This window comes from Acanthochromis polyacanthus, chromosome 9 (genome assembly GCF_021347895.1).
Source record: "Acanthochromis polyacanthus isolate Apoly-LR-REF ecotype Palm Island chromosome 9, KAUST_Apoly_ChrSc, whole genome shotgun sequence".
NCBI lineage: Eukaryota > Metazoa > Chordata > Actinopteri > Pomacentridae > Acanthochromis > Acanthochromis polyacanthus.
The window spans coordinates 37,503,728-37,516,165 of record NC_067121.1 but is presented as its reverse complement, the minus strand read 5'-3'; the positions used below and the strand labels follow the sequence as shown (position 1 = coordinate 37,516,165).

At 40.9% G+C, this 12,438-nt stretch overlaps 1 protein-coding gene across 2 annotated transcripts in view; it reads right to left on the bottom strand.

Moving 5' to 3' along the window:
* Window positions 1-1,369: 1,369 nt before the first annotated feature.
* fitm1l (fat storage inducing transmembrane protein 1, like) overlaps window positions 1,370-12,438 on the bottom strand; it is a 20,749-nt gene continuing 9,680 nt past the window's right edge. Inside the window, exons 4-6 of one of the 2 annotated variants that reach the window (XM_051952863.1) lie at window positions 7,528-9,691; window positions 3,936-5,736; window positions 1,370-2,580 (exon numbers count right to left, since the gene is read on the bottom strand). In XM_051952863.1, the coding sequence (XP_051808823.1) occupies window positions 1,902-2,580; window positions 3,936-4,114 (858 nt within the window). In that variant the 5' untranslated portion in view covers window positions 4,115-5,736; window positions 7,528-9,691 and the 3' untranslated portion in view covers window positions 1,370-1,901. Of the gene's footprint in view, window positions 2,581-3,935; window positions 9,692-12,438 lie in introns of both variants that reach the window. The other variant, XM_051952864.1, reaches the window with a different exon arrangement.

Genomic DNA, 12,438 nt, shown 5'->3' with positions numbered 1-12,438 from the left:
TTCACTGGTGGTTTTGATACAGAAAATTAAACATTTGTTGCAGCCCAAGATGGAATATCATCAGTTTTGTTGTATTTTCCAGTGGGATCAGATGTAATCACTTTTCTAATCCACTGATTTATCTTTTAGTGTCCCTATGGAGTTCACATTGGCTTTGTTCATTCTTTTTTTCAGTCTAGTATCTCAAAGACATTGTAGTTCTGGCTACAGCCAATACTGAAATATTGACATTCTCATAAACCGAGTGAACTTGTTGGCCAGTCGATGAGCTATAATATACAGACACCTGTTCAACAGCAGAATGTTGGCCTTCTGACATTTAACTCAAAGCACTGTTGTGACTAAATACAGCCTCCCAGAGCAGCTAGTGCGGCTGTAAAGCAGAGTTACCCAACTTGTTTTGCTCCAGGGGCCAGTCTAGACATTATTAATGTGGTAAATGACTATTCTTGCTGGAAACAGTTGATTTTTAATGGAATATGTCCATAGGGGTACAGAGGAACATTTCCAGCAACCATCACTCCTGTGTTCTAATGCTGCATTGTGTTAGCTAATGGTGCTGAAAGGCTCATTGACGATTAGAAAACCATTTTGCAGTTACATTAGCACATGCATAAAAGTGAGTTTTCATGGAAAAATTGTCTGGGTGACCCAAACTTTTGAATTGTAGTGCCTAGAATAGTTTTAGGAGGACTATTAGGAGCGTGAAAAGTCAATACAGTGCTGTGAATAGAAGCAGGATTACCTATCGGACTGAGTCACTGCACTTAAAAAGAAAAACTAACCAGACTCTGAAAATCTATCAGAGAGATGTGGAGTCTTTCGAGTTCTCTATGTTTTAAGTGTTGGATTTATTTGGTTGTGACACAAATCTGTATCTAAAGAGCAGATGCTGTCTCTTGATCAAAGCATAGATTAAAGATTGGATTTGTGGACGATTGTTGTGAAGCCTGGGATGGAGTCGAATTTTTGTTTTTATTCATTGAGTATATTAACTAAGCAGAATTGACAGAAGTATGTAAGTAGCAGTTGTGATAAGAGCTGGTCCAATTCTGTAACTAAAGGGGGTTCAATACTTCCTGTCTTATCTCCTGCAGGACAGATTATCCTGAGACAAGACAGGAACTTTTGTAAATTATCCTTTACAAAAGTGATGCCATTTCACAATTCCCTGCGGCATTTAAACGGATGCACTATCCGCTTCAGACCCATGTCAACCATCCACCCTTTAATCAATGCTTAGCCTGGTGTAAGTGCAGTCGGATTCTTTCAGCATCACAGTTGTCCCGATGAATTCTCTTTTGCATCTTTCCTCAACGTCACAATGTTTTCCACCAAGGTCACGGAGAAGCATTTGGAAAAAGACAGATGACAATTTTGTTATTTTATTCGTCCACAACTTCCCGTCTTTTGACACTGTGATGGATCTGACAGAAAACATGAGGACATTTTAATCACAAGGTCCCCTAAAACATACCCTACTTTACCATCTAATTCACTCTAAATGGGACCAAATGGGAAATGTTTCCTGAGCTAGCAGATCAAGGAAGAAGTAGGGTTATTTTCTCATAGACGTCTATACAATCGGACTTCTTTTTGCAACCAGAGGAGTTGCCCCCTGCTGGCTGTTATAAAGAACAGATTTTTTAGGAGCTTCCTTCAGACCACGAGGCTGCGTCCATCTTTTATATTCACTCTGTAGTCTTGAGGAGACTCAGCTGTTGTCTTTTGTGACTCCCAGTTAACACCTGAAAGAACACACACCCTTTAATGATTTAAATGTAGAGATGCTACATTGAAATACATTACAGACTCTGACTGACCCTTACAAAAGTCCCACAGTCCATGTTTTTGTTCAGGATTTAAATCATTTCAGTTCTTAAATGTTTGAATGTTGAAAGTTAACTGCAGTGGTCGTGGTTGGGTTGGACGTCTTCTGCTTCAGTACTGCTGGCCTTGGTGTTCAGCAGCCCCAGACCGGGCCTCCCCGGGCAGTACCAGCTGGGCCCCATGCGGTACCAGCCCTGATACAGTCCCCTCCAGCTGAGGCAGCCCAGAGCGCCCCCGAGCAGCTGGGTGGGGAACTGAGGGAAGTAAGCTAAGAGACAAAGCAGTAGAAAGATCCAGAGCGCGAGCAGGATAACACAGAACAGGAAGAGGATCCTCAGAGGGGCATCTGAGATCCCTCCTAGGCTCAGATAAGGACCAAACACAGCTGTTTCTTCTGCCAGCAGCAGGCAGCAAAGACATAGGAGGAAGACGTCCTCTGAAACTTCATAGCCCCTCCAAAGCATCCCAGCTTTGAGGCACTCAGACTTGCTTTCGTCCTCTCGGAGCACCAGCAGAGGCTGCCCGTTGGCGACGTCTTGGCCGGCGTGTAACGATTCGTAGCAGCTTCCTGTAGCGTTCTCCAGCAGGTCCAGGAGTTTGCAGAAACCAAGCCACAGGCCTCCTGCCACCCCGAGTCTGGAGAGGTGACGCATGGAGAGGGAGAGGGAACGACGAATGGAGAAGGACAGGAGGAAGACGAAAGAGCCGACGAAGACGCAGGTCCAACCCCAACCGGAGCGAAGGAACATCCTGCAGAAGGACATGAGGGCAGAAATGTCAGAGACTGCAGAAGGGACAAATTATGCTCTGTTATACTAAATATTAAAAGTTTTAGGACTTTACCGGAACATTAACGAAAGGTAATATAATTACATACAAACCACAAGTCTGAGAAGACTCCTACTCAGTTTTTCACAGTGTCTTTGCCATTAAGTTTCAAAGTACGGATCAGAATTTTACAGCCAGAATAATCTAAGAATTTTGACTTCACATGACAATTTTTTAATTGATTTTTAAATATATCTAAGAGGATTGTGGATCAGAATGGCCAGAAAAGCACGTTCGCCTGCATATTGCAAAATCTGACTGGATACAGTAGGACATCTGCGAAGTTTTAGCATGCTACATATGACATACTATGCACTGGGACATACTGTCTTTTTCTGGTGTATTGTATATTATGGAAGTATGGGTATTGAAGTGTAACCATAGGCTGAGATGGAAGATATCAGGATTATAACTGCAGTCTACATCTAGAAACTAGTTTTGATCCAATCTCGCTGCTTTCATCTTGTTTGAATGTTGAGTAGTGAAGTGTTTAACTGGTAAACAAATAGATATTTTCCTCAGGAGTTAGTGCAGATCAAACCAGCGCCAGAAGGAGTGAATATTAGACTTACTTCCATCTAACGAAGATAAATATGACTAATGCTCTCTGCTGAACATGTAAATACACATCTGTTTGCATGTTTGTCACTGCAACTTAGTAAGATGATAAAATGAAAAAGAAATCATTTAATGCTGCTTTAAGTTAGGTGGCTTCAATGCTTATCTCATTTCTTGCCAATGTGAAGCGATATTAAGTGTATTTACTCACTCGTTAAATTATTAACTGCACAATGTCTGGCATCACTACATATTACTTAGTAGTATGAAAATCGAACACAGCTACTGCCAGACAGTAGAAATAGCTTCAGTTGAGACTTGTGATTGCTGCAAATAGATGATTGTAGTTGGGCTCATCCTGGGAAAGTGGTGAAAATGACTCTGGTGTTCTTCTCTAGATAGATGGATCTATCTATCTATCCATCCATCCATCCATCCATCCATCCATCCATCGTCAACAATTTAACCCAGAGGACGAAACCTTTTCAACAGGACAAATAGTCAAAGCTTGGAACTAATCAAATAATCAAAACACTCATGAGTTCCAATAACCAGAGCATATTTTGTTCTGTATGCTCTGTGTTTAATTTGTAAGGTTTCCTTCATAACACACAGGAAAGGAGGAGACCCGCTCTACTGCAGCTCCTGTATCAGATCCAACTGAACCGAAAAATAACACAACTGGGCTGAAGTGGACTGAAAACTGGAAGTGGTCTCACCTGTACAGGAAGTGGCTCCTCTTGGCGAAGATGCTGTGTTGAGATACCCAGAAGCTGAGCGCAGGACCGAACATCACCACCGCCGACAGCAGCAGGTGGAAGTGCTGCCGGAACGCGGTGTTACCCAGGAACCTGGCTGCCAGGTCCGTCAGGACCACCAGCACCGTGTTGAGGAACATCTGGACCCAGAACCACAACTCTGACAGGATCTAAGCTGAAATATGAAGGTCGCCTGCTGCTAGCTCTGAATGCAGCAGTGTGTTTGTGTAGATTATCAAGGCCCAGACTCAGGAGCATTCACTGTTTCATGTGATGAGGCTAAAATCCTCTACAGAATACACTTAACACACTGTTGACTGGTGGTTACCTCTCTTGTAAAAGGAGCTACTCAGCATCCTTTGTTGTCCATTCATGTGCACCAGAGTGGAACAGAGGAGTGTAAAAACAAGTCTTCTTGCAATTGAACTAAAGTATATCTTTCAAAGTCTGAGATCAGATCCTTTGGTTCATTGATGGTTGTTGGTGGTTGATTCTGTAGAAATCCAAAGCTGCTGGTAGTCCAGTAAAAAAAACAGCTGAAGTCCACCGGTGTTAGCTGCTATGTTTCTGCATCCATGCGTAGAGTTTGAACTGTTCAACATGAATGAAATGACAACTGGCTTCTAGCATTCCACAGATTCCAAACGTGTGCCCACTGTGAAATCCAGCCCTGAAGTTCTCCGGTCCAGCAGCTCTTCTGCTGACTCAGAACAGCATGCTAACACAGCTAACTGCTTGTAGCTTCAGTGTAGTCCATCTGCAGCTCATTAAACCCCTCTCTCCTCAGTATTTGTAGCTGCTGGTAGAAGAGAGTTAAGCTCTTCTCTGATTTAACGCAGTGGGTTCTTCTTCCAGTTTTCTTGTGCAGTGACTCCAGGTTGCTTCTGCAGAATTGAAATTTCCACTGCTGTGATACACCCTGAGATGTCCAACAGTTGTAGCTTCAGAATAGTCTTCAAACTATCTCCATTGTAACAGTAGCTTCTCTGCTCTCCTCCCTGTCATTGACACCTCCCCTCTCCTCCACAAACATATATAAAAATACAGAGCATGTTCTCGCCCTGTCATACGTCTGCGGGGCCTTGAAGGTGTCACATTGCTCCTCCTGAGGTCGCTGAAGGTTGAAACGGTAATGGAGACTCTTTGGCGTTAATATGGGCGTGTCAGGGTTTCTGACTTAATTCACTTTAACACAGAGCAGAAGTTAAGAGTCTGAGCAACGCTGAGAAGAGCAGTGTCATGAATTCAGTGTCATCAATTAAATGCAATATGCCACATTATGTGTGTGTGTTCGCGTGTATTAATAGCAGTAACCTTTGTACTGTATCTGGGCTGAGACTCAGCTGTTGCAGTCGTCTCTGTCAATCAGTGGGAGGTGACACCCTTTACCCACATTTACTATCCTTTCTCTCTTGCTGTGATATATATATATAAGACTAAAAGAATCCAAAATAGAACTCTGACAGAATTCAGCAACGTCAAAGATGCCGATTGTGTGACACATGTTCTGCCCCCCTCAGAAAGCCAATAGTCTTCTTAAGTCTTAAGTCTTCTTAGTCTTCTCAGTGTTGGAGCACTGACTCAAGCAAGGTGTTACAAAAACTATAAACTGGTTATTAAGCATATTTTTGGGCCAAAGTCACCCACCGGGAATGTGGTTCCAACTCTTCTTCGGATGGTCCGACTCCACAGTTGGGTGGTGGTTTTGGTCATGCAAGCAGAGATTCCAATCAAGTAGCTTATAAAGAAGTGTGTAAAGCAGCTGAAAGTTGAAAAGAAATGTTCATTTGAGAAACAGATTAACTTCTGGACTGAGACCACCTTGTTTCTGCTTAAGTCACCAACATGCACACAGTTAAAGAAAGATCAAAGCATGATTGACTAATATGAGTTTTGACTTTATTAGCATTAAATCTTCTGTCTTTCTTTCTGTCAGAAGTTGCAAGATTTTGGGCTAAGAGACTTGAGCTTCGTCAATCACTTTTGCCCTGAATTCATTGCACATTAGGCCCTAAAATTCCAATATTCTTTGAGATGTATTTGATATATTTACACACGAGATTCCTTCATCGGTGTCCTAATTTCTTATTCCTATTTTTATTATCAATTACTGTCCCATCCTTTACCTTGTAGCTCTGAAATGTCTGACTCAGCTGAGCTCTCCTGTCTGTCAGTTTGGGCTCTGAAGCTGCTGCTGTTTGTACAGAAATAAATTCTGACCCGGTTTCCAAGTGTTAAATGTCTTCCTGCTCTTTCTTCGGACCACATGCTGAGAAGCGGAGCAGTCGAGTCAAATATCCTAAGTTACTGCATTGGTTTTTGCGTCTATAAATACTGAGACGATGTTTGAGAACACCAAATTATTGTTAAAAGTTTATTGACGGATCTATAATTAGCAGTCAGCTTCTGTAAGATTGTGATCTGAATTGCATCCGTCAAATAGTCAAACTTTTCAGTTTCACTCCTCTAGCCCCCTGCAACCCACTACAGGATAATTCAGGCATAACAAAAGGATGGGTGAACATTAATCTGACATGCTTCAAACTTGCATTAAAAGCTGTATTTGGACAGATATGCCACTTTGTTATGTAATAGATACATGTTGGCACAACTTGATCTACACTTGCAGTGTCATCTGGGTGATAATGTGTGTTGTTTAAAAACCCAAAACACCTGCTGTCTTCCGGAAACATAACTGATGACATGTCCAGGTGCATAAACATGACGAACTGTATCTTAGCAGAAGTGCAATAGATTTCCTATGGTACTAGTGAGAGACAAAAAAAAAAAGGTCCTCACTAAAGACACGCAAATTAAGGCTTCAAACTCCAAAGTTTTCATTATGGATCAATATCTGTGCAGAAATGTAAAGAAAAACCCAAAACATGAGAAACTTCTTTGTAAAAAGTAACTTTACTGCCAATAAAACCTCCATGGGCTGTATCTGACATTATGGCACTGGACAGCACCTCCTACAATAAGACTGAGGTCTAATATATGTTCACTCGTTTCACGTTTCTGCAGTGCTGCTGACATCTACTGGCACTGTGGTAAAACTGGAAAATACAGTGGAACAAAAAAGAAGAGTTCATTTGCAAAAACAGATAACTCCGTCTTGATAAATTTTCAGAAAACTTTTTTTTAATGTTTACTTGAGATAATATCGATCAAACTGAAGTTGAGTGGATTTGACTCAGTAGTAAAATACATGACAAAATAGAGAAAAATAAATTATTAGTGTTATTATTATTATCTCAAGTAAACAATAAAAAAAAGAGTTTTCTGAAAACGGAGTTACCTCTTTTTGCAAATGAACTCTTCAAAACTAGACTGTAGAGCAAAAGGAAGTAGCGACTGGACATCTTACAGGAAACAGTAGTACTCTCAGTACTTCTGCACATACTCAGTAGATACTAGGTGAACAAAGTCAGTATAGTACAACATATTTAATAGTTATAATATGCTGTCGCTTCTGTAGGCGAAAAGTCTCTTCAAATTGAGATTGAAGTGTTATTGAAGAACATATTAAATAGATGAGCTATGAGGTACTTACCAGTGCTGATGTGCAGCCGTGTAGCTCTATAGTAGAAAACTGGGGGGAAAAAATGTACGTGTTGTTCCTCAAAAAAGTGAAAATTAGTTTAACTTTTGCTCATAGCAGTTGTCAGAATAATACAACACAAAGATTGGTGTCCATGTGATCAAAACCCCTGGGAAGATAGATTTTATAAAGCAGAACTCTGACCAGCTGCAACATACACTGAGCAGTAAAGAAAAGAAATTATTTAAGAAATCAATGTAAAAGAGGGATGCATGGTTTCTATAGGTTTGTCTTTTGCCTCCATGAGTTCGGTACTCTACTCACCGTCTTCTCTACAGTATAAATTATTGGAGCCCAGATGCAGTGAGAACAGAAGAAATCAAGCCTTGAGAAGTTTCAGTGACGATAAATTAAAAAATACTGACACTCTGTGGATCGCCTGAGACATTACATTACTGTGAGGAGGCTTACAGTCTTGAGTAATGGAGAACATGAAATTATTTAACCATAACCAATACTGGTCTGACCGAGAACCTTTCTCTAAGTGTTTACTGTAAAATTAAATCATTTACACAACAGGAAGTTGCTTTTCATTATACTACATGTTTGTGTTTGTGTCCCCACATCAATACAAGAACACACACACATACACTAATGTGTCATATCTAACTTTAGCATCAGTGCTGTTGTCCAAACGATTCTAATAACCAGGTCACATGGTGCATTTTTATTTTATGAAAGGGTCTGATGCTGTGAGTCAGAGCCAGTTGCTCAGTTTAGTAGTCAGATATACAACGCTTTGGTCACAGGAAAGTCCCTTTGTTTGGTTTTCTCTCAGCTTTGCATTGTTACCTCCTTCTCTTTGCTAACCTGTTCTCTCTTCCCTTTACCCCACCTGGTTGAAGCAGATGTCCGCCCTCCCTGAGTCTGGTTACACTGAAGGTTTCTTCCTGTTAAATGGGAGTTTTTTCTTACCGCTGTTGCCAAGAGCTCCTCAAATGGAACCTTTGGACTGGCTGAATTTCTCTAATTTCTCTCTATAATATGTTGTTGCATCAGCCAATCATGGCCCAAGGGTAGATAAGCAGACTCACTTTGGTCAAATGCACAAAGAACAGCCCCCTGAAATATTACATCTTCAAACATCTGAGGACTTTGAGCATCGGATGACAGATGACATCTAGATTACTGTGAAAAAAACACAATAGCTGCAAAAAAAACCCACACTGTTTAAAGCTGTTAAGGAAGTAATGCATTGTAGCTAATGATTAACTGCTTCTAAATGTGTGTAAAACTTATTAAACATGAACCCAAGGGACTCATGAGCTTATCTCAATCCAGTTATTACAAACTTTCAGCTGCTCTTAACTGCTGGTATGCTCAATTCCATAACGCATCAGCAACAGTCACGTTAAAAAGTACATCAGTTCCATAGAAGCTTCAGCACACAAACCAAACCTTTAATCATCTCTGAAACACTGCTGACAGGTAAAGGTGCTATGTTTAAAGAAATGCAAGCAATTCTGCATTACAGCACAAAACAAATGGGTTGTTGTTGTTTCCTATATTTGGAATGATAATGTATAATAGTGGAAGGGGGAGACCAAGCCACCTGAAATGAATTTCCAGTGGTCAAGTAACGAGCTAAGGCAGTCAACTAACATTACAATTAACAGAGAATATGTGCATTTAATTTAAATGTAGTTTTTCTCCATCAATACCATTCAAGATCATTGTGCCAGTTATCTGATCCATCCAACGCGTCACTGCTCTCTGAAAACGCCTTCAGTAGGCTCTTATTTTGAAATTTTCTACATTTTTGTCATCATGTAATTAGCGTGCTAATATTCCAGAAGATCCATTCGATGTTTGTCTGTGTCCTTCACAGCTGATTTCTGCTTTGGTGCTCGTAATGTCCCTCTACCTTAATGGTCGTTTAAATGGAGCAGCCTGCAGTAGCGCATACTCACCCCTCCCTGTGCTGATTCTCCCAGTGCAGATCCATTAAAGGCCCTGCTATCTGTGTGGCGTCCAGTCAGTCAGAGGGACTGTCAGCTGCTGGATCTCAGCTCTAATCCTCCATAAAACACTGGCTGACAACACAAACAGCTGCCTGCTGCTGAAAATGTTCCAAAGCAGAGATAGAAAGGAAGGACACCGATGGACATGCTCACTCCTGTCAAAAGACACAAAATACAGAGAGCATTGTGTAGGTTTAGCTAGTAAAATGCCACCATAAAAAAGTCTCCTGTGATGCTTTATCCCTACTTGCCAGAGCCCAGATTTCACTGATGATGCCAGCATATAATAATGGCAGGTTGTCTATGTCTTTAGGGCTGCTCAGGCCACGTGACAAACGTTGTTGGATCAACTAATGTCAGTGTGATTGCACTCTAGGTAACTTCATCAGAGTATAAAATTAATACTGCCCAGAGTTTATTTCCTGTCACTTATTCATGTATTGACTGATAACGCAGCTCGCTCTTATTTAAGAAAATGTACCAAAATTTACATTCCTAGTGCACACGCCTGGCACAACACATGTGGATTCGACCTATTGTACCTGTACACGTCGTGAAGGAAAAATTACCCTCTTTCCCCTAATTGAGGTATTTCCTCGCAGCTGTTAGCTGAAGACATCCCAAAATATCATGCAAGTTGCATCTGTCAACTACAGTCACTTTAAATCGTTGTAGAACCTATAGATCACCTCAACTTATCCTACAGGTTATCACCTTTGACCCCTGTTCCTATTTGCCTCTCCTAAACTGAGACTGTGAGCACATTCAGGTGCTCTCTGTCCCTAATATGACCCCTAGAAAGGCAGATGCAGTATAAGAAGATCCACGAGAGAGAGACAGCTGCTGTAGGAAAAACATGACTTGGTTAAGATTAGATATTTAGTCTGACGTTAATGGAGTAGACAAGCTGTCTCCTTATTGGGCCATAATCTAAATATGGTCTTCATCCCAACTCCATATACACCCAAAGCTGAAGAGAATCCTCAGAATTGCTCATTGTGTCGCTTTTCCTGATGTCAGTAAACCTTATTCTCAACATAAATCATCTGAATCTGCCTCCTCATTCGTCTCTGGACATCGCAGAATTCAATAAAGCATGTATGTAATGAAGGCCTCCAAGTGGGGTACAAAGTAGTATAATAACATCTATGCATTGGTGGTGCCTCAGCTGTTTGTTTGCACATCTGTAAAGGAGTACAATCAAGGCTTAAGCGTACCAACAAATCAGTGCTCAATAGTTCAGCGGACCTTACATCACAGTTATGCCTCTTTTAATATTTTCAATTACTCCTAGAGTGACTGCTGCAGAAAATCACCGATTCATTGGGACAACCATTTTAGCGTATAAAGTTGGAATAAACACTCAGTGACTAAAAACAAACAACAACACGGTCCCAATAGAAACAATAACAGTTGAAGTTCTTTGTGTAGTCGAGGAGGTTATTTTTTCCTCCATGACTTTCTCCTCTGTGCATGACTCGTGTCAAAAAGAGTCTTTATCACCTGACTGCTATCTTACCCGAAGTGCTACTGATAGTGTGAATGGTAAACAGCCTCTTGCCCGGTTTGTGTGGTCTGTTCATGCAGTGGAAGGCAGTGGGGTCAGACAAAGTTTCAAACAAAAGGTCTATTAATATCTATCACGCCCAGACTATTAATAAAATGCACACATGCCTAATACCAAAATCATGACAGAACAATAGTGAGGGCAGCTTTTTATGGATGCAGGACGTTTATATATTTACTTCTTAGGGCACTAACAACTGAAAGGATTACTATATATATATACAGCCATGGCCATAAGTTTGGACACAAGTACCATGACGTTTGTGAATCTTAGAAAATACCACAAAATTGTCACTTACAATATAGTACACAACTCCTGAGAACTATATTAAGTTTCATATTTTAAAAAAAAACATCAAAAGAGTTTGGTGTCATTTTGTTATTCTTACCAAATTCGGTTGTGAAAGTACTGCATTTTTTTGTTATTTTCTTCTAATATTATGTTTTGGGAACAAAGTTGTTCCAGTTGTTGGAATTTATTGATAATATTATATCCCTTGCTGATTTGTTGACTAATTAAACTGGTGCTGTCAAAAAATATTAGTTATGTTCTGTAATAGACATCAAAACAGACATAAGTCATGTTGTGTCCAAACTTATGGCCATGGCTGTACAGTACAGAGCATGCTCTCTATGTATTTTTACTACATGATGTTTGAGTAGACGTATGATGGTGTTGACAGGATGGCGACCACATGCAGCGTGAGCACTAGATCTAGAGCCTGTCTGTCTAAACACGTTGTAATGAGCGAAGTGTTCTTTCACAGGTATCATCCAACCACTTAACCCTGCTATCATCAAGAGAGGAGTGAGCTGAAAGCACATCAGCACCTGGTGACAGTTTCCATCGACTTTCTGCCACGGTGGAAGTAGAAAAGTTTGAAACATTGAAGCAACTTTTGTGTTTAAGCAGCTGAGCAAATTTCAACTCCTCCGTACTGCACAAATGCATAATAGAAACATGGAAAGGATTGGTAATGTCAAAGTTTTAAAATGAGAGGACTTTGCAACAAACACCCAAGTGGGAAAAAAGGAAGAAGTCAATATTTTTCCTGTTGCTTACAAACGAGCCAAACAAAGGTTGGGATGTAGCCTAGCCATGCTAGACCCATGTTTCTGACGGCACAAGGGTCTAGGGAAGCTCGACAGGGAGGGAGGCGGGCTAAAAGGTTGTCTATCAAATCCCTCTGTAGCAATTGGGTAGGTATACAACCAATCAACGCAACGAATAGGCTGACGTAGTTCCGAGAGCACCGGCGGATTGTGGCTAAGTCCCATTAGCTTCCCAACCAGTGGAGCCAACTGGTGTATTAAGGATTTTCCATATCCCGTTGGC